This window comes from Ricinus communis, chromosome 4, assembly GCF_019578655.1.
Source record: "Ricinus communis isolate WT05 ecotype wild-type chromosome 4, ASM1957865v1, whole genome shotgun sequence".
NCBI lineage: Eukaryota > Viridiplantae > Streptophyta > Magnoliopsida > Malpighiales > Euphorbiaceae > Ricinus > Ricinus communis.
In genome coordinates this window covers 32,328,208-32,351,805 of record NC_063259.1, presented here as the reverse complement: position 1 = coordinate 32,351,805, position 23,598 = coordinate 32,328,208, and the positions used below count along the sequence as shown (strand labels likewise).

Below are 23,598 nucleotides of genomic sequence, written 5' to 3'. Positions count from 1 at the left end.
CGATATAATATATATTTTTAAATATATAGATATATGTAATTATTAAAATTAAAATATAATATATAAAATTATTATGATTAAAATTATTTTTATGATTATATAAAATTACTATTATATAGAGTATATCAGTTTTACTTTACACGACACAGTCCAACTACAGTAAAACAGGCGAGCAAATAACTTCTCCTTCGCTGACGTGGACCAATATATTGTGTCTGTTGTTAAAGTTATATGAAAAAGCACTGTCACTCTTATCATAAATGTTAACTAAATCTGATCTGCATCGACCTCAGGCCTCAGCTAAATTATTTATATTATAAATGAATTAATTTTGGTCTATTCAAAGCTGAGTTCTGTCTTTTCTTGCATTGACATTGCAATAAATCAATCAATTTCCTTCTTTCTGATTAAACCCTAATTGTCAGATTTATTTCAGAATTGCGTTAAAAGGAACCTGAACATTAATATTATTATTATTACTATTATCATTACTAGAGCATGATGAAGATCCTCAAAATTTGGTAAATTAAGGTCAGCCTTTTTCATTATTTTATTACAGTTTCTCGCATTCTTTTGAGTTGCTAGGCCTTTTTTCTTTCTTAATGATCTATAAAGAAATTTTCAAAAGTGAGTTACCTGCTCTTGATTTCAGGTTAGTCCTGGAAATGTATCTTCCAACAGTTGACCTGCTATGTTCAGGAAATTAAATGTTTTTGCCTGTAGAAGTATTCACCTTTTGTGATCTTCAACGCTGAATTGTAGTCTTTGAGAGGAGATATGAATAATTAAAGCCCAGGTCATCAGTTGTTTCTTTCTTTTTCTTTTCCTTTTAAACCCTCTATGTGTTGTTCATTTATATCGCCTGCAACCATGTAATGTAAAACTATGTATGATCCGTTGAGCCTTGAATTAGTACATCCAATTGAACGCACACGTTTACTCTGCATAAGCCATAATTATTAGGATGCAGTGGTAGATTTGGAATTTAGGCACCAAAGCTCACCTACTATCAGCTCTTTTCACTGTAAGAGAAGATGAGACGAAACAAATGATGCTTCTCAATTCTCCACAAATAATGTTACTTTTTTTTCTTAAAGTTCCTATTTTAAATATTCCCTTTCCCTTATGAACTAGCACCTTCAGCTGATGGTAAACAACGACGGTAAACATGAAGTTGAATAGTGAGTACAAGTCAGAGAAAGCCCATTAAGAAGCTGTTCAGTTGAATGCAGGAAGCAAGATATTGTTTCTTGGCTTCTTTTCAGGCTAAGACTAAAGCAATATCTGGGCCACAGTTTAAGTAGACCGAGAATGAGATCTTGCACCTGCTTATGAACATAATGCTAGTGGTCTACCATGATGTCAGCAATTTGAGCTTCAAGTTCTCAAATTTAAGTGAATATGATGAACTTTGCCACATGATCCTGTTCTATGAAATGTGTTGCTTACCTCTGTGTTCACTGTATTGACATTCGTTTTCAGTCACTGGTCCACTTCCTAATACGTCTGAAGCTTGGAAGATTAGGGATCTAGATGAAGATTGAGGCCACCGCATATGAATCTCTACGTGATGAAGTATTTCTTGCACTATTAGCATAACACATCCATCCTTCTTTTTTTGTCCTACCAGGAGCTAAGGGGGCCTAAAGTTTTAGGAAAGAGGGATCAGTGTTCATAGCTGATTTTTTTTTTTTTTTTGTGGCAGTGAGACTCTGTCGTGATAATAGTGATATTAGTAGCTCCTTTGAGTTCTTACAGCAGTTACCTGACTATATTCTTATGTGTTAAGTTGAGTGATAAACTTATTCTGTATAAGGCGACTGCTTACACTTGATATTTGTTATTGGGATATAATTACATAGTTTTATATAGGTTTGCGTATTCCACAGTTTCTACACAGTATCAGTGGATTTTGTGGCATTTCCTTCTCACTTACCTTTGTAACCTTTTATTCTTTTGCCTATTTTGCAGGTTGCCTAATTTCTGTTGAAATGTGCAGTAGGAACTATAGGCCTTACAATGACGTTCACAGTTTAATGCTGATTCAATATTGTTCGCAATGCAATTAGTATCAAATGATAGTCAAAAGGAAGATATTTCAGAACGTGAACCCATTTTACGCCAATCTAACATTGTGCAACGATCTGAAGAATCATCATCTTCATGTGAGATTACATCAATTGGACAGGATTGTGATGGTGACGATTTGGAAAGTGTTCATGTTGATGAAACTTGTCATCTAGTGAATCCAGACCAACCACAATGCCGTATTTGCCTTGATAACGGAGGTTTTTACTTCCTGTTCTGCTTAGTATCTTTTTCTATCTTATATTTTCTTGTTGCCTTTTCGCAAGGTAGATTTTCATGATAAAAACTAAGGTTATATTTTGGTCTCTGACTTACTTGTCAGTGTCATTTTAACTATAAATTAGGGCCTTTCTGGACCTAATTAGGTTGCATCTCTGCTAATTTATTTCAGGAGAAGACCTAATTGCACCATGCCATTGCAAAGGCACTCAGAAATATGTTCATAGATCATGTCTTGATAACTGGAGGTCAACTAAGGTGATTATTTAGTTTTACTAGTACCTGTTTTGCCTGACTAGTAGCTTAATCACTGTTATTTCTGAAGACTATTCTCGAGAACTTTGAGATTAAAGAAAAAGCCTTCTAAGCTGTTTAATTTTGCATGCTGGTGGAGACTTTCATATAATTATGCTTGTTAAGAACTGTTGATTTTTTTTTTTGACAACTTGAGGTTGTAAAACTATTTTCTTATGTTAGTTTTGTCTTTATTTTACTTCCACCATCTTTCCAGGAAGGATTTGCTTTTGCTCACTGCACAGAGTGTAGGGCTTCCTTCATATTACGAGCCAATGTTCCACCAGATCGCTGGTGGTTGAGATTGAAATTTCAGTTTCTTGTTGCCAGGGACCACGTGTTCATTTTTGTAGTTGTTCAGTTGGTACGGCAACCATTACATTAACTTAATTGATTCCGTCGTCCTTGCTTGGGCTCACTATCCTTGTTATGAACCTGACTGATGTGAAGTATCTTTTCATATGATTAAAATGGTTTTCCAGTTCTAGCATGCATTATTGATCATGGTACAAATTTGAAACTTTAAGGCTTCCATGCATCATAAAATATTTCTTGAAACTGAATATTTCCTTGATTACAATGTTAGATAAACTGCTCATAATGGAAATCAAAACATGGACAAATTATTTTATAGGTTTTCTGGGTTTCTATGCTTAGAAACCTCCTTTTTGAAGCCATTCACATAATAAAGATTATAATGCATGTATTTAATTCTTATTGAATTTTCATACTCTCTTGGCAGATTCAACCATAACACTGAAACATCCAGATTCCAGAAAAATGTATCACGCATTTAACTATGGATATAGGGGAATCTTATATCTGTTAGGCCCTATTTTCTTTTGTTAATTCCTCGAGTCCATGACTGGAAATATTTCCTTCCTAGTAAGTAATTCAATCTATCCTTCTGCAGATTGTTGCATTCTTGGGGATGTTTGTCTACAAATTTTATGGAGAAGAGCTCAGAGAAATGTTTGGCTATGAAGAACATCCTTATGGCTTTTACACCGTGGCTGGTATGCAGAATCCTATAGGCGATCAGCTATTCTCTCGTAATTATGTATTTAAATGTTTTGTTTATTGGTAACCTTAATTGAAGTCTGTTCACTATGCCTTACTTCAATGTAAGAGCAGCACTTGGGTGTGATATGGGTCAAGGGTCTGATTAATATGGAATAAAACATTTTGTTATTTGTTTTGGAAGCTACATGGAAGAGAAGTTCGTCCAGAAATCCTTCAGAAGACGTGGCATTAGCATACTTAAGTTTTAACTGGATGTGCATTGCACTTTTTATTGAAATCTTTGAGTAATATACTTAAAGTAGCTGAAATGGTCTACGAGATGGTAGTTGGCTTAGGCCTTCCTTTCAAATCTTACCAACTCAGGTTAGACCGTTAGAGACAGTATAGGGGACTTTTAGTTACCTTCTTCTATCTATGGAGTACAAGATTTTAAAAAGATGATTCATTTAAATAGTGGGAATACTTACGTTGACCTGGATTTGATTCTAAAAGCCTAAGTATTGACATTTTTTCTTGTTATGATCGGCTCAAGTGCATATTGTAAATTTGAAATTCTCCACCTTTTTGTTTTATGCAAGTTTATGGTGTCTCCATGATCATTGCTGATTCTGCCCCTTATTTTTTCTATATACATGAAGTTTTAGCTATTGTTTTGGTGGGTTTGCTCTATGGTTTCTTCATTGCCATAATATGCGGACAGAGGATCAATGAACGCCATTACCATGTTCTCGCCAAACAAGAACTAACAAAGGTCTGATATCATATTCTTAAAGCATATTGTAGTTTCTTTAGAAGAACAAACTCCCTCTTTGAGCTTTTATCTTGTATTTATGTAAAATTGGGCTTTTATCTTGTATTTATGTAAAATTGGGTGATATCTATTTTCAAGCTTAACGAAAGGCCTTCCTTAAACATGCTGGTTGCTTTCTATTATGCCATAAGAGGGTGGGTTCAGTCTTTTTGCCTCTGTGTTTCTGATTTATTTATCTTTGCCTTTAACGGTCTATTCTTTGAGATTGAAGCATTGTTATTTTGGTACTGTCATAATTTCAGGAATATGTGGTAGAAGACCGAGAAGCTAGTAAAAATGTCCCTGAACTTGATGCTACCCATGTCACAGAGCTAAGAATGTTGGGCCTTTATTAGTTTGGAAGTCTCTTTATTACTGTGCTCTCAGTGAGTAACTTCAACTTGTGCATATTTTATGTATATCACACTCATTCTTTGGTCATTTCTTTCTTCTTTCCGGAAAGAACCTAGATCGACGATTTCTTTTAACCTTGTAATGTTTGTGTTGTTCATGCTTAGATAACATCTACAAACAATGGGCACCATGTACATATAGTCGGAACAACTTGCAGTAAGCCCTTGACAGCTACCTCTACCACACTCCAATTCCCAATTATTGATGACCATTAGCAACGCCATTCATTAGCTTTCATGATGTCTGACCTAGAAAGTAATAATATATCTCATTTTCAATTTTTTAAGCTACTCGAGCCCACCAACTTTCTAACAGAAATCTTCAGTAGGTAATGGCATTTAGAGGGTAAGCCTCTGTATTTCTTTATAACTTCTCCAGCACTGCTCATCTTTCCAGAAGGAAGTTAGAGAATCTTCAGTATGTTCTTGAAGAAACAAAGCAAGTGTAGATTTTGAACTCTTTCTTGTTTCTATAGTCTGTGGCTCTGTGCATTTCATGTTTTTATTTTTGTCTCTATTTAAGAACCCTGCCACCAGCCCAGCACTTACCTCAAGAGTCAGGTCACCAGAATTTACGTATAGGAGGGGGTAGAGTTGCTACCTATCCCAGATGTTTCAGTACAACCAGGGATCAAGAAATTGCCCAAAACGCCAAATGAACAAAAAAACAACTGATGCATTATCATAGAGTGGAAATACACAAGAAAATGGCATTGGTATTCTGTCTGTATCTTACATTCTCCTGGGAGTGGAGAATCATTTTGACCTGGATGCTTTGAACATGCATTATGCAACATAAGAGCTAATTCTTGACCTTCTCAAATTTCTCCAGGCCTTGCTTTCGGGTGGACGGGGTCAGTACTGGATAGTCATCAATTCCACATGAACATGGAATTATGCATCGCCGCAGCCAGAAACCCGGATGCTTCTAAATAATTTTCTCAATTCCCGCTTTCGTGTGATGGAGTCATTTTGGGCATGAAATTTCAGCATTGAGCAAATCATGGCTAGAAAGGTGGTCCCGGTCCTTGCGCTCACTGTATATGCATTATCAGCATCTTCTTATTTCAAACTGCAGAGCCAGAAGTGTGATTTATCTTACAGTTGCTACACCGGTATTCCAGTTGTTGTGCATTAACAAAAAAAGAACCAGCTCCATAGAGAAATACTTGCTGTTAACATTTGTTGATTCTTATGAGAAAATATCCATACCTTTTTCCTCGCGACGTCGTAATTATAAAAGAAATCTTAGGACTTCATGGCACCCTGTGGCCTTTGCGATTGGTATGAAATATGATGAATTGGTTCCACACAAAAATTTGAACCGCTTCTCTTGTTACTATAACAATAAACCCAGTAGTTTTAGATTTAGATTTAGATTTAGTAAACAGTAGTTCGATCATATAGTTGATTAGAACCAAGGGCGATTCATATCTGGGCACACTGAACCACATCTTAACAGTAGACATTTTGTTAAACAATTGAATATTATTTCCCTCGTTTGGGCCATTGAATAGTGATGCCCGCTTTGGAAGAAAGGAGAGAATGAGTACAAGTTGTGGCAGAGGAAGAGAGATCAGCAGAGAATCACTAGTGCAATTATTCCACAAGCATATGTACAGGTACAAAAGCTAGACATCTGAACTAAAATCAGAAGGGAAATATCCAGCGGGCTGCAGGGGATATAAATAAATACAAGTACAAAGCGATTGAAAGCTTCAACACAAATCAGTGTCCAGTACATTTTCCAGGGTAGGTTCGTCTTTTTGCTAAACTATTGCTACCTCATGAAATTGCATCTGTTGCACATTGTCATACACCTTTTTTTCCACTACATTCTGAGTCTTGCTTCTACATAAAATTTACAAAGACTGGATGAGCCTGGAACATAGCATTATGAATCCAATAAAAAAGTCACATTAGTAAAGGCTTGAACTCTGTTATTCAAATTTGTCAAAGAGAAGTTTCAACTGCAGGTCTATCACAAATAAGCATATTGTATGATATGTGACAAAGCATCATAAAATTCAGCTCAAATTGTAATGTTGGTTACACCATGTAGGCAGTAGGCTTAAGACTTTACCTGTCACTTAGCTTTTTCTCATATTTTACTTTTGACTCCTGGTATCACAGGCGAACTCCCAATATCTTGTCTCTAGTCTAACGTATGGGAATACTGTCACAATTTAAGTAGGTCACTTTGTTCAGTTGTAACTAGAATAGATAAGCAAATCACGGCAACATAAATTTTTATTTTTTTCCTTGCTTATCTAATTCCTCCTTTGGTTTGTAATCCGTTGCTTTAATCTCAGACTTCACCAGAAATTAAATAAACTAGCAGATGTTTCTTGTGGGTAACAACTTTCAGCAAATGACATTAGCATTAGCGATACATGAAGTTGAAGCACAGAGATAGCACCAAGTGAAGTAATGACAGTACTCACCCAGATGCCAGTTTATTTATGGGTAAAATTCATCCTTCCTCTTCTTCAGATGGGGATACATAATTCGAAGGTGCCTCCACCTTCTCTATGTTTGAAATGGCCTCTACCTCCGATTTATTCGAGGTTGGCTTTGCGTCTTCAAATTTATTGGAAGTCATCTTCACCTCAATCGTACGAGGAGATGCATCTATGATATAATTAAAGAAAAAAAAAAAAAAAAAAAGAGGGAAGAGTTATTGAATTGATTGATTCCTCTGCAGCTTTGCAGAAAGCATCAATTTTACTAACAGCGTGGATAAAAGGAAGCATCCAGTTTTTTTAAAAAGAAAGAAGATAAATTTTAAAAAAAATTTAATGAATTACGGAAAATGAAAACCCTAACCATACAGCAACAAAAGTATAATCTAATGAAACATTACAGCAATTGGCAGCAAAAACAGAAAAAAAAAAAAGAATATGAAGAAATGATACCTTGAAAAAAGAAATCAGAGGAAGGCCAACCTCTGACGGTGGTGGTAGAAAGAGATTGCTCATCGGTCAAGGGATTAGCCAATTTCTCAACCAACTGAGCAATCCCAAGGGATCCGCCAGTAGATCTAGGTGGGGGGACCCAGTATGAAGATCCTGGTAGAAAAGGAAGCCAATCGGGTGCTGCCCGCCTGACGATGATCCGATGGATGGCGTCCTCCAGCTTGCGCAGCAAAGGGTCGGTGGTGGAAGATTCCTCGGATATGTCGGCGAGGTGGTTTGGGGTATTAGATTGAGCGCGAAAAGCCAGGAGTCGAGACAGCGATCTCCAGGGAGTAGTTGTGGTAAGGTAGGTTTTGGAGGAGAGGGAAAGAGCCATGATTGCTAATGGGTAGGTTTTGTTTGTGCTTTAGAAACCAAAAAAAAGGGATAACAGGGGAGAGGAAGGCGGTTTGGTCTGCTGTATTTATAGATAGAATGTCAATAAGAAAAGTGGGTTTTGTAGAATTTTGGATTTGGATAAGAAAAGAAAAAGAAAAAAAAAAAAAAAAAGAGTATTTGAGAGTGAATGTGCCGCTTCTTTTTCTTATCACGCCACCTAATCATTACTATTTCTGATTGTTAATCATTTAAAATATTTGAGAAAATTCCTCTGAAACACCAATCAATATTTTCATTAGTAATAATTTCGAAAAAAGAAGATTTCTTAAAACACCAAATATTATGAAGAATAGTGATTATATGTGTCATATATTTATGAGAATGTATTGTGTTTTTCATTAGGAAGCTATTTTATTATTAATTTATCTACATTTTGTTTCCACTTTGATCATAGTTCATTGCCATCTCGTCCACCCGATACCTTCTCCTTTGTTTTATGGAGCCTTTCAGTTGCTACTTTTGCAGCCCCTTTGGCACTGTCTTCCACTGTTGCTTTGCTCTTCCTCAAACTCTCCCCCACCGCCTCTTTCACTTTCTCTCCAGCTTCTCCCTCCTCCTTCTCTCTCCCCTCATTACTTCTTCTAAAACTGAAACAAGATGTTCGAAAACAAACATCAATTCTTTTCTTCTTCTTTTTTTTAATGTGATTTTCAAGAAATCAAACTCACTCGAGATTTGGAGGATATAAGTAGGCTTGGACTGTATTGACGATGCTTCTGGCTCTGTCCCAAAGTGTTATAGTTATAGTTGCAGCACGGAAAGAAAACATTGCTGTTAACTTGTGTGAAACAGCTGATCTCTCTTCACCCCCATTTTCTGCTTCATCATCTCCCGCAGCACCCCAAACAAATAAGACGCATATTATTACTACTATTACAGCAATTGCACGCTTATTCATCATATTCCTTTCAAATAGCTTAACTTTTAATTTCTATACTATACACGATACATATACTACACGCACGCACGCACCCACACACACACACATATATATATATATATACAGAAAACGCATTGGAAAGTTAGTGCTTTGACACGTTTACATTCAAAACAGAGTTGGTGAACACTTGGCTTCTTCATGTTTCACTTTCATGACAAGTTCTCTTATGTTATTGGATAATTAATAATGTGTTTTTTCTCCAAATTCTGCTTAAGAAAAATAGAAAAGGAAATCTCAAGGGACATTCGAATATATTATAAGCACAGAGCGGAACAGCGCAGAAACAGACAGTGAGAGAAAGAGAGAGAGAGAGACAGAAGCAGAAGGTCCGTAGTTCTTTTATCATTTATTTTAAAAGCTTAGTTCTTTTAATTAATTCTGATGGGTATTATATAATTGTTGCAGATAGAGACAATCCACCAGTTGTTGCAGCTGCTTCAACAGAGAGTGATGGTCGCTTATAGGCGGATGGGATCTTACTTTTTGAAACCCACATTTATTTTCCTTTCTCACTCGCTGGTATATTTTGTCATTCCAAGTATTTTCTTTTATTTTCCATTTTCTTACTTTAACTGCATTCCTTTCTTTATCTCTGCTTGTTTTTGCAGCATGCCTGTTATTATACTACTTGTGTGTCGATTTATTTCTTTGTATGTGTGTGCATTTGGTTCTAAGTAGTATTTGTTATGTGTATGCATTTTACACTATCCTATTTACTCACAGAAAAGCGGAAGAATTTCCAAGAAAATGGAGGGCGTTCTGTCCTTCATAGACTGTTTCTAAGGTCTTCCTAATCTCAGTAACTCAGTTGGCTTATATTTGCACATTGTATGTTGTACCTTGAAATAATCTTTTCAAAAGAGTAATGGAGGAACTCTTCTACAAGCATGGTCAAGTTGGAAAGGGATGCTAACCATGGCTTCTTGTCCAGCCACCTGCAAGGAAGATAAACGCTGCTGTTGGGGACTTTGATAATAAGCAGATCGTGTCGCCATATCCTCTGTATAGTAGCTCATGAACATCAAGTCATGGTAGTGCTTCTTCTACAGATACACATCCTATTAGTTCTTAATTTGTCAATTCTTGCAGAAAGTTTTGGATAGTTGTATTGTCAATTCTTGATTTTGTGCTCTATAGAAATGATTTTTGGATGCTAGTTTTATAAACCAACTTTCAGTACCTTTCATAGAAATAGAATAAAAGGTTCCAACTTTATAAACATTCAATTCCTTAAATTTTTATATGTCAACTGATCAATGTGGAATAAATTTAGTTCAGGTGTAGTAAGGAAATGCTTTAATTTGAAGCTCCTGCTTCCGTATTTTGTTGGCCGCAAAGTATGGACCCTTGCAGCATTAGTGCTTCTATTTTTTCTGAATCTATGTGTGTGTAATAAACTGCCCATTACAATTAGGTTTGTTGTCATTGATACTAGCTTTCTTTCTATTTTTCTGTCTTTTGTTTCTCCCCTTCAAATAAAAAAAGTCACCCGGCCCTCAATCTGGTGGAGCAATAAGGATAAATTCAGAGCATTCCTCAGCTAGTCTGCTGCTGATGATCTTATAACATCCCCCAGTCCTTATGTTCTTCTAAGACTCGGAAAGTATTAGGTTCCTTGGAATCCATGGGATCTGGGAAAATTAACAGCTTCTCTATCACTCATAATCCAGTTGTGACTACTCTTGGTCAAGATGATGAGTATACTTTCTGGAAGAAACTTCCCAAAGACAGTATTACGGTTGGTAATTCTGATATTTGTAATGAGATCCCTTGCTGGAGGTTTTATTCTAGGAGCACTCCACAATCATATACGCTTCATTGTTGTTGTGGTTCTGTTTGAATCAGTTATCACACTACTCCTTATGGATATGTATCGGGAAAGAAGAGCTATCACATAATTCATTTCTCGTTATCACCGAATCAATCCTTAATGCACCGAGAATGGGCCGCAAGAATGGGCATATCTCTCGTCTCCGGTATGTAGATGGATGCTCTCTAAATATTTGTTGGCATGTGTCCTTTTCTTTTGTTGAATATTTTTTCTTTCAATTGCACTAGCTTGGAGTATTCTCTTGGCATCCTAAATAACTATACAAGTGAAACCGTATGCTGTATACAGTATCCTGATTCCTGAAACATACACGAAAGACAAGGTTTATTATAAACAAGATGTTGTGTCTAGGAGGACTGTTTTGTATATATAAAGACAAGGCTCACTATCTCACCATCTTTGTGATTACTGAAGGTAACCTGTGACAATATGCCCTTGGAGACATCATTCCAAAGAGTTCCCAGATTATTTGAGTACTGAGGATGGGGTTCAAAACCAACCAACTTCATCTCATAACCGAGATCGGAGATGTCGAGATCGAGGTTGCTCTTCATGCTTTAATGACATGTCCGAAAGATCTGTTCTCCTCCTCCCTCTTTTCTTTCCTTCTTTTCTTGAGAGATGTAGAAGTTGTGTTTATATTTCTTTGATCAATGATGAACATTTACAAAAAATGTGTATTCTAAGATTACATGAGACATGAGGATCCTAGTTATATACATGTTTTGAATGCAACGGTCCTATTGCTATTTGTTGCTGTTGCACTCAGCGCTTCAAATCTAGCCTGGTGAAGGTAGAAGTAGCCTTTTCCCTTAGGGAGAGGTGTTGCTGCCTTTTTCCTGGGCTGTGTGATGATGAGTAGTTCTAGTTATATCAGGCGACGAAAGATCATTGGTTCTGCCGATCTCGTGAACATTATTGCTATCCGATTTTGATGTATCTTCAACAAGTATTGGGGCTTCTTCTTCAACACTCCCCCTCAAGGTGGGTTCGAATAAGTTGATAGAACCCATCTTGCTGAGGAGCCTTCGATGGCCCGGCTTTGTCTAGGGCTTTGGTAAAGATGTCCGCCACTTGTTCGTGGCTTAGGATGAACGGAGTTATGATTTCTCCTAATTGGACTTTCTCTCTTGCCAAATTTCAATATGTTTAGTCCTTTCGTGAAAATTTGGATTTGATCGATGTGTCATGGTTATCCTGATACATCTCCATCGGGCCTTTATGTTTTACCCCCATATCAACCAATACTTGCTTGATCCAAATGAGTTCACTAGCCGTCGATGCCATGGCATGATACCGATTGTTTTGCTCTTCCATGTCACTAGGTTCCCTCGTACAAATGTGCGGAATCCTGAAGTCGATTTTCTGTCACAATTTCCTGCCCAATCTGCATCAGAGAAACCAGTAATAGTGATAGCATTATTGTTATTTTTCATCCAGATAACTTGTCCTGGAGTACCTTTGAGGTATCTTAAGATCCTATCAACCGCATCTAAATGAGGAGTACGTGGAGCATGCATAAATTGGCTAATCATATTCACAACATAACTAATGTCAGGTCTGGTAATGCTTAAGTAAATTATTTTTTCCACCAGGCGCTGGTAATGACCTATGTCACCTAGAGGTCACCATCCTCTAAGTTAAGTCTAGTTTTGGTCTCCATAGGGGTATCTATAGGCTTAGCTCCTATTTTTCCTGTTTCTTTTAAGAGATCCAGAACATACTTTCTTTAAGACAGAAATAGACCTTTATGAGATTTTGCCATTTCTATTCCGAGAAAATAAGTTAATTGACCAAGATCCTTAATGTCAAATTTCTCTTATAATTTTTGCTTTACTTTCTCAATTTCCTCATTGTTCCCTGTTACAATAATGTCATCCACATAAATCAAGATAATGATCGTGTATGTGTGAGTGTGTTTAATGAACATGGACGAATCTGAGGTACATTTGCTGAAATCAATTTTTAATAAAAAATGACTTAGCTTGGCATACCATGCCTGTGACAAGTAGATTCTTGACCAACCGAGATTGCCTTTTGTAACTTACATACAGGAGGAGTGGGAGCGAGGCAGGCAAATTTATGACCACGAGGGAGAGACATGTACACCTCTTCTTCCAGATCCAAATGGCTTAACGCCATCCATCTGAAATAATCCCACAGCTGTTAGTAAAGACATATATCTGTTTGCTGCTCATTTTTATTACTAGGACCGGAGAGGTTTCCTAGTAATAATCCACATCAGTGCAGGTCAGGTGAAGTTTCATGCCAGCCATAGCCTTTAGCTTTATACCTCTCAATTGAATCATCATGCTTGTATTTGATTTTATACACTCCATTTACAACCATGGGTTTGTTTTGGGCGGTAGGGTGACAAGCCTGTGTTTCATTTTCCGTAGCTTGAGTTCTTCTTTCATGGCTTTACACCACATTGGGTGAGAAAGAAATTTGAAAGCTCGATGCTCAGGAAGAAGAAAGAATTTGGCTCGAGTTGAGATATGCCCTATAAGAGTTCGAGGCAGATTATAATTAAAGCGATGGATAAATATACCAATACCGATGACCATAGTCTGTTTAGAGGAGAGAGGTTGAGGTCCGAGCAATCTCCGTACCTTCTTCATACTTGTGGTTCATTCTCCCCGCAGAACGGCGTTGCACAGGCCTCCTCCTCCGAGAGAAGAAATTGACAAGGGACCTTCCGCGACCGAGAGGGATCGATCGACAAAAAGGAAAAGTTATCGGAAAAGGAAAGAAGTAGGAGTAGGTGGAAGTAGGGGACACTTTCATCAAAAGACATATCTCTGAAAATATAAGACTTGTGAGTGGAGGGATCATAGCACTTGTACCCCTTTTTGTCAGTGGAGTATACTAGGAAAACGGTTTTAACGGAACTTTTGTCAAGTTTATGAGATCGTCTAATATGAACAAAGGCAATGCAACCAAAAACTCGAATGTGGCCCAATTCTATTTTGCAGCCCTTAAGGATTTCCAGAGAAATGAGGTTTTTAAGAGTGGGAGTAGGTAATCTGTTAATAAGGTAGGTAGCTGTGAGGAGGGCATCCGACCAAAAAATATGAGGAACATTGTTTTGAAAAAGAAGTGATCTTGTAACTTTAAGAAGATGACGATTTTTTCGTTCAGAAACGCCATTCTGTTCAGGAGTATAAATATAGGTGGTTTGATGTAAAATGCCTTGTGTGGACAAGAAATCAGAGAAGTTTTTATTAATGTATTCAGTGCCATTGTCGGATCGAAAAATTTTAATTTTGGCATTGTATTGAGTTTGAATGAAATGGAAGAAATTCTGAAAACAGGAAAAAACTTCATTTTTGTCTTTTAGTAAGTATACCCAAGTGAGACGGGAGAAATCATCAATAAATGTGACAAGATAACGAAAACGATTGTAGAAAGTACAGGGGGCAGGTCCCCAAACATCGGAATGAATTAAATCAAACATCTTTGTGGAAGTAGTGGAGGACACAGGAAATGGTAATCTAGTATGTTTGGAAAATTTGCAAATATCGCAGCAACCATAATTTAAGTGGTAAGAAAAAAGTTTGTTTAGGGTGTGATCGGAGGGGTGCCCAAATCGCCGATGCATCAACATCCTTGATTGACCGAACTTATTGACGCAAGACAATGGGTAGTGGAGTCTCTAAGGTTGTAAATGCCATTTTTAAAGTATCCCTCACCAATCATCTTCCCCGGTGATGCGATCCTGAAACATTACTGAAGTTGGTGAGAAAATAGCATTACAATTTAAATGACGGATAATTTTTCCAATAGATAATAAATTTGAATTAAAATCAGGTAACAATAATATGTCATGAATATTTTTGCGGAAGATGGTGGAGGTGCCATAGCTAGAAATTTAGGCTTGGTCACCATTTGCGATGATCATATGTTGAGATTCAATGGGAACAAAATTTTGTAGTTTTGTTGCATCCCATGTCATGTGGTCGGTAGCACCTGAATCAATAATCCAATCTTTAGAGTGAAATAAATTAGAATAATTTTGAGAGTTAAACCGAACACGACCCATGAGATTGTGATGTGATTGGAACGAGAAATGAGGGGAAAGGTGCATTTTCAGCAATGATCGGGTGGGTTGATCTGTCAAAGAAAACGGGTTGGGATCGTGGTCTGGCTACTGCTTTACCGGCCGGTCCGCTTTGGTTACTTCAGTGAGGCTTACCGTGGGCGGGTAGTCCGATGGTAGGAGTTCCGGGCTCGGCTGGGCTCGCTTGGGAGCCGGACCGGAGAGGTTCTCGGGCTCGAATCTTCTTGTTGGACCCGACCCGGTTATAGGGCATATGTCGCCCACTTGCCCATTTCCTTTACTTGTGTCCTCTAGGGTTTCTTTCTTCTTCTCAGTTCCGAGGCACCGCCTCAAATCCGCCCCCCTTCTCCTCTCGCTTCCGCCGCCCTTAGGCATTATTGTCAAGTCTTGCGCTGTTGCCTCTTCCTCCTCTCTCACACCTCGACGACGATGGCGCATGAGGGCAGTCATCGAGATCGAGGTATGGCATGCGCGCCGGTCGTCGACATTGTCGATACGCTCTCCCTACGGGGGCAGAGAAAATGGGGGTGGCATGAGAAAAATGTGCGGTTTCGGGGTTGTCGAGGCTGGAGGCGTTCATCATGATGCGTCGAGTCTCTTCTTGCTGGAAGATGGTTATGACGACATCAATCTTTGGGAGGGAGTTGGACAACAGGATTTGCGAGCGCAGAGCTTCATAACTGGAATCCAGGCCCCCCAGGTAAGTGTAAACCAAATCTTATTCGACTCTCTTTCTGATTTCTTCGGGATCTGTGGTGAGTGGGAGGTAGTTTTGCAACTCCTCCCACCTGGTTAGAACTTCTGTAGCGTAGCTTGTGCTTGATTTTGTTCCTTATTTAATCTGTGAAAGCTCCTGCTTTAGATTGAAAATATGAGCATAATTCTGCTCGTGGCCGTATAGGCTTTTCATTTTTCCCCAAATTGCTTGTGAGGATTCTAGTAATATGCATAGTCGTGAGATCTGTGGTTCCATTGTGTTTGTGAGGAGAGACATAACCATGTGATCGGCTGTCTGCCATTCCTCAATCTCCTCTGTTTCTTCTTTGGTTGGTTGCCTGGATTGATGGGTGTTGGTTTGTTTTGGTTCCCATGATGAACTAACCCTCGCGCAATGAATGTATGTTGATTGACCTGTATAGACTAGACTAGACCACCAACAGCCTGCCTTTTAGGCTGATATCATTGTAGAGATTGTTGGGTAGATCGTTAGAGATATTTCTGTATGATGTTGTGTTTATTATTTCATGATCATGATGAACATTTACAAAAATGTGTATTCTAAGATTACATGAGACATGAGGATCCTAGTTATATACATGTTTTGAATGCAATGAATCCTCCTCTGTATGTGCACCTGCCAGCTCATCTAGGGTTGAAATGCCTTTGGAAAGGTGTTGCTCCTTTTCCCTAATAGGCCTGTGATGATCTAGAGTTTCGACGGTTATATCCACACAACATGCTGATCTTTGATTGAACATTGTTGCTATCTGGTTTTGGTGAATCTTCAACAGGTATTGGGGCTTCTTCAACAAGAGATTTCAAAATACTTCTTTTAAACTCCAAGCTAAAGTGGGATTTTGAGCCAAAATACATGTTACATGTTAATCTCATCATTTATTGTAGGTCCAAATGAGAGGGCGATTTCAGATTTTCAAATGAGATGATGATTTGGGATTTTACATTTTTTCCTCTTCCTCTTACAAGCAGCTTTCCTTCTTTTTCTGTGTTGTTGAGATGGGGACAGCTTCAAAAATGGCATCTTAAAGTGGGGAATTTTATGTATGAGAGCAGGTGGCAAAGTTAATGTTGTTATCGAGGATGTTGCTCTTTGAGTTCGTATTGGATGTTGAATAGGACATTGATGATCTTTGTTCATTCCTTTGATGTTGCTGAACCATTTTCACATGGTTAAATCTTACATCATGAGAATGCTTTCTTTCACAACTTGAAGATGGTTTGTGTGTGGATATCAGTTTTCTTTTCTTATCTGATGAGCTTTGAGTACGTTGGAAGGGTAAAGATGATTAGGGAGACTGAGACACAACTTCACTATTGTAATTTGTAGGACACACTCATTTTACAAGTAAAAAGAAATGGTTGCTGCCATCAGTACACCACCTACTATCACTATCTCTTTGTTGATTATCACCCTACCCTTTCCCAAACCCCAACCCACAACCCCTTCTAATGCCACATCTCAGACCCAGTAACTCGTTAATTGTAAGCATCTGTGGTTGGAGACTGTTTTAATGGTTCCAAATATTTATTTCTAAATCAGGCAAATTTATATTCATTTAATTTTCATTCAGTGGCATTATGACAATATATCAATTTTATAAGTGTTTTTTGATGAGTGCCATATCAATTAAACATTTTAACAAAATAATAGGTGTTATTTCTGATTGAAAATGTTAATCTCAAGTAATATCATGCTTTAGAATTGCATCAGGTGATGCAGATTTTAGGGTATAGGAACTTAATAATGGTACTCTTAAAATAATAATAATAATAATAATTGGCAATAGGTGATGCCTTGAAGATTTCTCTATCAAGTTAGGTTTGATTAAAATCATATTATCTTAATGTATAGACTGTGATAGAAACTTAAAAATAAAGACAAAATTAATAATTTATTCCCAGTTTTTTAGATTTTACTGTAACTGAGTATATCCAACCAGAAAAGAAGTGGAGAAAACAAGGATTCTCTTCTGCAATTTGTAAATTACCAAATTGGGCCATTAAATATATAAAAACAATAATGATTTCTGGATTAAGACAAAACTCAACTCAAGGATGCCAATTAATCTCAAGTTTAAGAAAATAATAATGGCTTTTTCTTTTTCTTTTTTTCTTTTTTTTTTTTTGGGAGCTGTAAAGGGTTTATAAGATGACAAAATTGCAGTTTTGAAACAGCTTAATTAGCATTGCTCTCAAATTGGGTTTTAAAAGGGTTGGATTATATATTATAGAGTATTTAATCATTTAAATGGTTTTTGAATTAAATAGGAATTGATGAGGAGATGTATAATTCATATTCTCAATCAATAATTATTTATAAAATGGATATGAAAAGAACAGCAGCAGAAAATAAGGAAGTGAGGTGTCCCTACAGACTACAAGAGTTTAAATAGGGACAATTTGGGAAATAGAGCAAAGGTGGGAAGACCTTATTGGTCATTTTAACAACAGTAATACAGAAGGAGAGAGAGAGGGGTTTGTCTGTTTGGGATCATTATTAAAGTTAAATCACTTAATTAGTTGTATAATTAAAATTAAGAAAAGGTAAAGGGTTAATAATCATATATTGGTTGAGTTTGGAGGCTTTTGGGGGACGAGACAACTCACCAGTTGTTGCGGCTCTCTCAAGTGACACTCACAAAAAAGAAAACATTTTCAGAGTGAGAAACATTGAAAGAGAAAGACTTTTACTTTTCTTTTTTTTTTTTTCTTTTTCTTTTTAGTGAGAGAGAGATAATACACATGACATAATGGTAGCTTAGTGAGGAGATTGATTTGATTCATGGTTTAGAGAGAGAGTCGAGAGAGAGAGAGAGAGAGAGAGAGAGAGATTTTTGGTAATAGTAGCAGAAAGGGAGTAGTACTTCTAGTACCAATTTTTGTTGTTGTATTCTGATGTACCCATGCCCATGCTGTTGTTGGGGTTGCTGTTAGTATTGTCTCCTTGCCATCTCCAGATTTCAACTGCTTTCTTTACCATTTCTCCTTCTTCTTCTTCAGGTATGAGTTATGGGTTAGCATTCCTTCTTTTTCTCTTCCCATTTTGCCCCTCTCTTTCAGTTCTTCACTCAGTTTCTACATTTTGCTCCCTAAACACGCTTCTCTGCTTAGATCTCTCCCATTTTGTTGGTTTTTGCTTGAAATGTGATCTGGGTATGCTTTATTTTTCTCGATTCAAGTTTTAGAAAAAAGCTGGTCCTTTTGATACAGCTCTCTCAATTCCTCCGATATTTTTGGTCAAATCTTTCTATAAACGTTAAGACTTTTATGCCTTATATATTTATTATTTACAAGTATATTTGCGTGCAACAGCTGTTTTTTTTTTCTATTTCTTTTGCTTTTTTCCTGGTTTTTATTGAATCCTAGATTTGCCAGTCTTTTTGGATATATAGTAAAAGTTCAGTCCCAGGCGAGCTCACAGTCATTGACAAATCTACTTGTTCCTTTAGATCTTGCCAATTTTTTTTGTATAATTTCTTTCTTTTATTTTGGCTAGAGTTATGCCGTCATCTTAGGTCTCCGAAATCTAGATGGAAGTTTAAACACTTGACCGGATTTGGAATCCCATAATCTGCTCTGTTTTGACGCGGAAATGCAGGACAACAAAAAAAAAAAAAAGCCACTGGATGGCGATTGTTATTTCATTTGGGTCACCTTGTGTCAAAGTCCTGGATCTTAATTTATGTTCTTCACCTTGCTTAAAATGGTGATCATGGATTGCTTGGTTCATTTGTTTGGGTGATTTGGGTTCTGGTTCTGTTGATGTTAGATGCCTGAAGATTCTATAGGTGACTCGTTGGGCCGGGGAATGGTAGATATAACAAATCTGAAAATATGATATTTGGGCATTTGTTACTGGTGCTTTTGATGTTTCATTCAAGCTCTAGCTGATTTGATTTGGTGATCTGAAGTTGTGCGTGGTTAAGTATTTTTCTTTCATTGATTTTTAGCAGTCTTGGGTGTTTTGGATCTACTATTTTTGGAGTCTATCTTTGAAATGGGTTTCAGATTGAATCCTCTTTGCAACAGTTCCCTGGAGCGAAAAATATCCAAGAGTCTTCCTTCTTTATAGCTCAACTTCACTGAAATTCACAATACAGTATTGATGAACCAAAGAAAGTCACTGAAAATTGTATGCACCCACTTTCACTAGAAGTGTGTATTGTTTTTTTTTGTTCACAGCTTGCAAGACTATTTCTCAGATTTCAGTATAACCAACTATTGAACTCATGGTATCATAGCTTATTCTAAAATTTAAGATGACACAAGCTACTAAAGTTCTGGAAGTTCTTTGCTTCTCATGCTTGTGTGCAATGCCAGATTCCTTTCTCAGTCTAATCTTATATCAACACTGATTTTAGATAATATAATTGCACATTTTGGTTTTTGTTTCGTGTTGACCATTTATCTAAATGCTGAGCTCTTTTCTGTTGTTAGGAGGGCTTTGACCACTGCTTCACCCAACATAGTAGCTTTTTTGAATATTACCTCCTGCAGTCTCTAAAAATAGCTAGATGGGTTCTCGGTTCCCATCTCATCAGCTCAGCAATGGCCTTTATGTCTCAGGCCGACCTGAGCAGCCAAAGGAAAGACCTCCAACAATGAGCTCGGTGGCCATGCCATACACTGGTGGTGACATCAAGAAGTCAGGAGAACTGGGTAAAATGTTTGATATCCCTGTGGATGGCTCAAAGTCCAGGAAATCCGGGCCTATAACTGGTGCTCCTTCAAGGACAGGATCATTTGGAGGTGCCGCTTCACATTCAGGACCAATCATGCCTAATGCAGCTGCTCGGGCTGCCTACACCACATCAGGTGCTGCATCTTCTGGAGGTGTCTCTGGTTCAGCTTCATTAAAAAAATCTAATTCTGGACCCTTAAATAGACATGGAGATCCTGTAAAGAAGTCATCTGGACCTCAGTCTGGTGGCGTAACGCCCTCTGGCCGCCAGAACTCTGGTCCCCTTCCACCTGTTCTTCCTGCAACTGGCCTCATTACATCTGGACCTATCTCTTCAGGTCCACTAAATTCATCTGGCGCTCCCCGGAAGGTGTCTGGTCCTCTAGAATCTATGGGGTCGATGAAACTTCCAGGCTCTGCTGTTGTTCACAATCAAGCTGTGACAATCCTCACCCAAGAGGATGACTTTTCTTTCAGAAAAAACTTCCCAAAGCCAATATTGTGGTCACTTATTCTACTTTTCGTCATGGGGTTCATTGCTGGCGGTTTTATCCTTGGAGCAGTGCATAATGCCATTCTCCTCATCGTTGTTGTGATTCTTTTTGGTGCTGTTGCTGGATTATTCATATGGAATACGTTCTTTGGGAGAAAGGCTATCATGGGTTTTATTGCTCGTTATCCTGATGCTGAGCTACGAAATGCCAAAAATGGGCAATTTGTGAAGATATCTGGGGTAATGCATTTTTCTTTTCTTGATTATTTTAATTTTTGTGCTAACGTTACCTCTATCTTCTGAATATGCTGCAGTCTATTAACGAAGAAGGCACAATAGAGTTAATTAGAAATTAAATGTGGAAGTTGTTTTATCTTGGAACTGAATTTCTCTCCTTAAAATAAACCAGCTGGAATAGGGAAGAAACACAAGCAGTTATTAGAATCGCTTTTAGTTGTTGGAGTTCTAATTGCACAGTTCCTGATAGATAGTTCTGTACAAGGGACTTTAATTGGTGAAAATGTTCATTATGTGTTATGTTTTGAATTTAAGTTACAACTTGTGTTTGCTTAACTAAATTTATTTTAAATGCCTTCTTTTGTTTTTTGTAGGTGGTCACATGTGGTAATGTGCCTCTTGAGTCGTCCTTCCAAAAAGTTCCTAGATGTGTATATACGTCAACAAGCTTGTATGAGTATCGAGGATGGGATTCAAAGGCAGCCAACCCAACGCATCGCCGCTTTACTTGGGGACTTAGATCATTAGAAGTGAGTAATTGATACACTTACTTGATAATTTTAATTGGATAGTTGCTACGAAAATATTTTTTTATAGATCTGGCAGGATTCCTGTGATCCCCCATTTAGATTATGCATATATAAAGTCAGAGTATTTAAGTATTTTTGTAGATTGAGAGACTCCTGTTTTAAGGACTTGGGAAGTCTGCTATTTGCTTTATGAATGTAGAAGAGGCTGTTCTGGCTGCCACTTGAAAATAGATGGCTGCTAGGAAACTATACTGGCTGTAGCTTTTAAAACCCTGGGCAATCTTCCTTTTTTATGCCACCTTATTGCTCCTTTCCTGTTATTCTCTGGATAATTTATTATTCTTTTTGTCTTTTACTGTTTTTTGCAAATGTCACTATGTCACCTTGTTTTGAAATGGTCATTTATGCCATTGTCAAGGGTCTTTGGTGTTCATTGAAGATAAATTCTGTCGCAACAGCTTAAGATTTGCCCATTTTGACATTTTTTAATATTTATTATTTGGCAGAGACGCGCTGTTGACTTCTACATCTCTGATTTCCAATCTGGCCTGAGAGCATTGGTTAAAACTGGTTATGCGGCAAGGGTGACTCCTTATGTTGATGACTCCCTTGTCATTGATGTTAACCCGAGCACTGAGGAGTTGTCTCCAGAGTTCATCAGGTGGTTGGGAGAGAGGAACCTTTCAAGGGATGACCGGATAATGCGAATGAAAGAAGGGTAAGAGCTTTCTTTGTTGATAGAGATTATTGTTCTTCTACATTATGAGGAGATTTTGTTTCATTTATCCTTTTGAAGGAGAGAGATGATAGAGAACAATCAAAACACACATTTTTGCCTATCTAGAAACTATTTTGCCTATCTAGAAACTATTTATTCTCTTACGCTCATTTAATTAGTAATAAGTCAAAGGGGATCATACTCCAGAAGAAACTTAGAATGAGAAGGGAGGTCATATGATAATGTGCAAATGTAAGTCTTGAGCCATTAGTTGGCCTGGCAATTTTAAACAGACAGAAACGGACCAATCAACTGAAGAATCAAACGCAATGTCATAAATTTGCACTGGATTGAAACTAGAGGCCTCAAGAGCTTTAAAATTATTAGTATTATTTTCAGAATCTAGTAGCTCATCGAAATGCTATTTTATGAGTCAGTAAACTTGTAGAGATTGCAAATGTTGTTTATGCAGGTATATCAAAGAAGGAAGCACAGTAAGTGTAATGGGAGTTGTTCAAAGGAATGATAATGTCCTTATGATTGTTCCTCCACCTGAGCCGATTACAACAGGGTGCCAGTGGCCGAAATGTATTTTTCCGGCAAGCCTCGATGGTATTGTTTTGAGATGTGAAGATACCTCAAAGAATGATGTCATACCAGTGTAATAATGTGATGTAGACTCTTTATACACTCTTCTCCTTTTATTCTTTTTATTCACTATTAATATTGATGGCGGCTACAATGGGGATGATAACGACAAGTAATGGTGGTTGTGGTGATGGTCAGAGGGTGCTGGTGGTGTTTTTTTTTTTTTTTTTCTTTTTCTTCCTCTTCAAATATCACTTGGTGTATAGTTTTGGTGTTCCGTACCATTCTTTTTCTTTTGCCTTTTTCAATTAGGTCGTGAAGGTTTTTGTAATGGGCTGGGCTGGTTTTGCAGGGAGTTTACATGTTTGAGCAGATTGCGGTTATTCTAAAATAGAAAAGAAAATTGTTGTGAGCTTAGCAGCATTTTTAGAAATCTTTATTTCTTTCTTTTCTTACTTTTCACGAAAAACAACAAAAGATTTGAGCTGCCTTCATTTATCAATTCATGCCCACAGTTGAGACGAATGCATATGCAGTGAGTTCTAGCTTTTTTTTATGAATCTTGTGTAAAACTAAAACAATCTTAAAAAGTTGGACTCATT

At 37.5% G+C, this 23,598-nt stretch overlaps 4 protein-coding genes and 1 long non-coding RNA gene across 17 annotated transcripts; 3 read left to right on the top strand and 2 right to left on the bottom strand.

Moving 5' to 3' along the window:
* The first annotated feature begins 339 nt into the window (after positions 1-339).
* On the top strand, positions 340-6,048 carry LOC8259964 (E3 ubiquitin-protein ligase MARCHF1). Of its 4 annotated transcripts, XR_007215425.1 has the most exons (10): positions 342-531; positions 653-796; positions 1,972-2,288; positions 2,480-2,565; positions 2,819-2,965; positions 3,515-3,617; positions 4,263-4,375; positions 4,678-4,800; positions 4,933-5,550; positions 5,660-6,048. XR_007215425.1 is itself a non-coding variant. In XM_015715760.3 (9 exons), exons 3-8 carry the CDS (start codon positions 2,060-2,062, stop codon positions 4,768-4,770), a joined length of 771 nt encoding a protein of 256 aa, XP_015571246.1. In that variant the 5' UTR covers positions 342-531; positions 653-796; positions 1,972-2,059; the 3' UTR covers positions 4,771-4,800; positions 5,660-6,048. The 4 variants fall into 4 exon arrangements, 3 of the variants coding, with proteins under 3 accessions (XP_015571247.1, XP_015571246.1, XP_002513323.1); XM_015715760.3 differs by lacking the exon at positions 4,933-5,550; XM_015715761.3 differs by lacking the exons at positions 2,819-2,965; positions 4,933-5,550 and having other exon boundaries at positions 340-531.
* A 357-nt stretch (positions 6,049-6,405) lies between these two features.
* LOC8259965 lies at positions 6,406-8,228 on the bottom strand. 4 transcript variants are annotated; one of them, XR_001534840.3, is made up of 4 exons: positions 7,743-8,228; positions 7,272-7,458; positions 6,911-7,003; positions 6,406-6,708 (listed from the first exon to the last, which is right to left on the bottom strand). XR_001534840.3 is itself a non-coding variant. In XM_015715763.3 (3 exons), exons 1-2 carry the CDS (start codon positions 8,116-8,118, stop codon positions 7,301-7,303), a joined length of 534 nt encoding a protein of 177 aa, XP_015571249.1. In that variant the 5' UTR covers positions 8,119-8,228; the 3' UTR covers positions 6,406-6,678; positions 7,272-7,300. The 4 variants fall into 4 exon arrangements, 2 of the variants coding, with proteins under 2 accessions (XP_015571249.1, XP_015571248.1); XR_001534841.3 differs by having other exon boundaries at positions 6,406-6,678; XM_015715763.3 differs by lacking the exon at positions 6,911-7,003 and having other exon boundaries at positions 6,406-6,678.
* A 232-nt stretch (positions 8,229-8,460) lies between these two features.
* LOC8259966 lies at positions 8,461-9,138 on the bottom strand. Its single transcript, XM_002513279.3, has 2 exons — positions 8,849-9,138; positions 8,461-8,767 (listed from the first exon to the last, which is right to left on the bottom strand). Exons 1-2 carry the CDS (start codon positions 9,079-9,081, stop codon positions 8,569-8,571), a joined length of 432 nt encoding a protein of 143 aa, XP_002513325.1. The 5' UTR covers positions 9,082-9,138; the 3' UTR covers positions 8,461-8,568.
* Positions 9,129-16,978, top strand: LOC8259967. 4 transcript variants are annotated; one of them, XR_007215428.1, is made up of 4 exons: positions 9,129-9,446; positions 9,526-9,639; positions 9,844-10,151; positions 16,635-16,978. It is a non-coding gene; the product is annotated as an uncharacterized LOC8259967 (long non-coding RNA). The 4 variants fall into 4 exon arrangements; XR_007215429.1 differs by lacking the exon at positions 16,635-16,978 and adding an exon at positions 11,366-11,462; XR_007215427.1 differs by lacking the exon at positions 16,635-16,978 and adding an exon at positions 10,606-10,657.
* A 1,335-nt stretch (positions 16,979-18,313) lies between these two features.
* Positions 18,314-23,429, top strand: LOC8259968 (uncharacterized membrane protein At1g16860). Of its 4 annotated transcripts, none has more exons than XM_002513281.4 (5): positions 18,314-18,749; positions 20,187-21,163; positions 21,535-21,690; positions 22,197-22,408; positions 22,881-23,429. In XM_002513281.4, the coding sequence occupies exons 2-5, from the start codon at positions 20,264-20,266 to the stop codon at positions 23,071-23,073; spliced, it is 1,461 nt and encodes a 486-aa protein (XP_002513327.1). In that variant the 5' UTR covers positions 18,314-18,749; positions 20,187-20,263; the 3' UTR covers positions 23,074-23,429. The 4 variants fall into 4 exon arrangements, with proteins under 4 accessions (XP_002513327.1, XP_048228945.1, XP_015571207.1 ...); XM_048372988.1 differs by lacking the exon at positions 18,314-18,749 and adding an exon at positions 18,774-18,902; XM_015715721.3 differs by lacking the exon at positions 18,314-18,749 and adding an exon at positions 18,953-19,669.
* Positions 23,430-23,598: the final 169 nt, after the last annotated feature.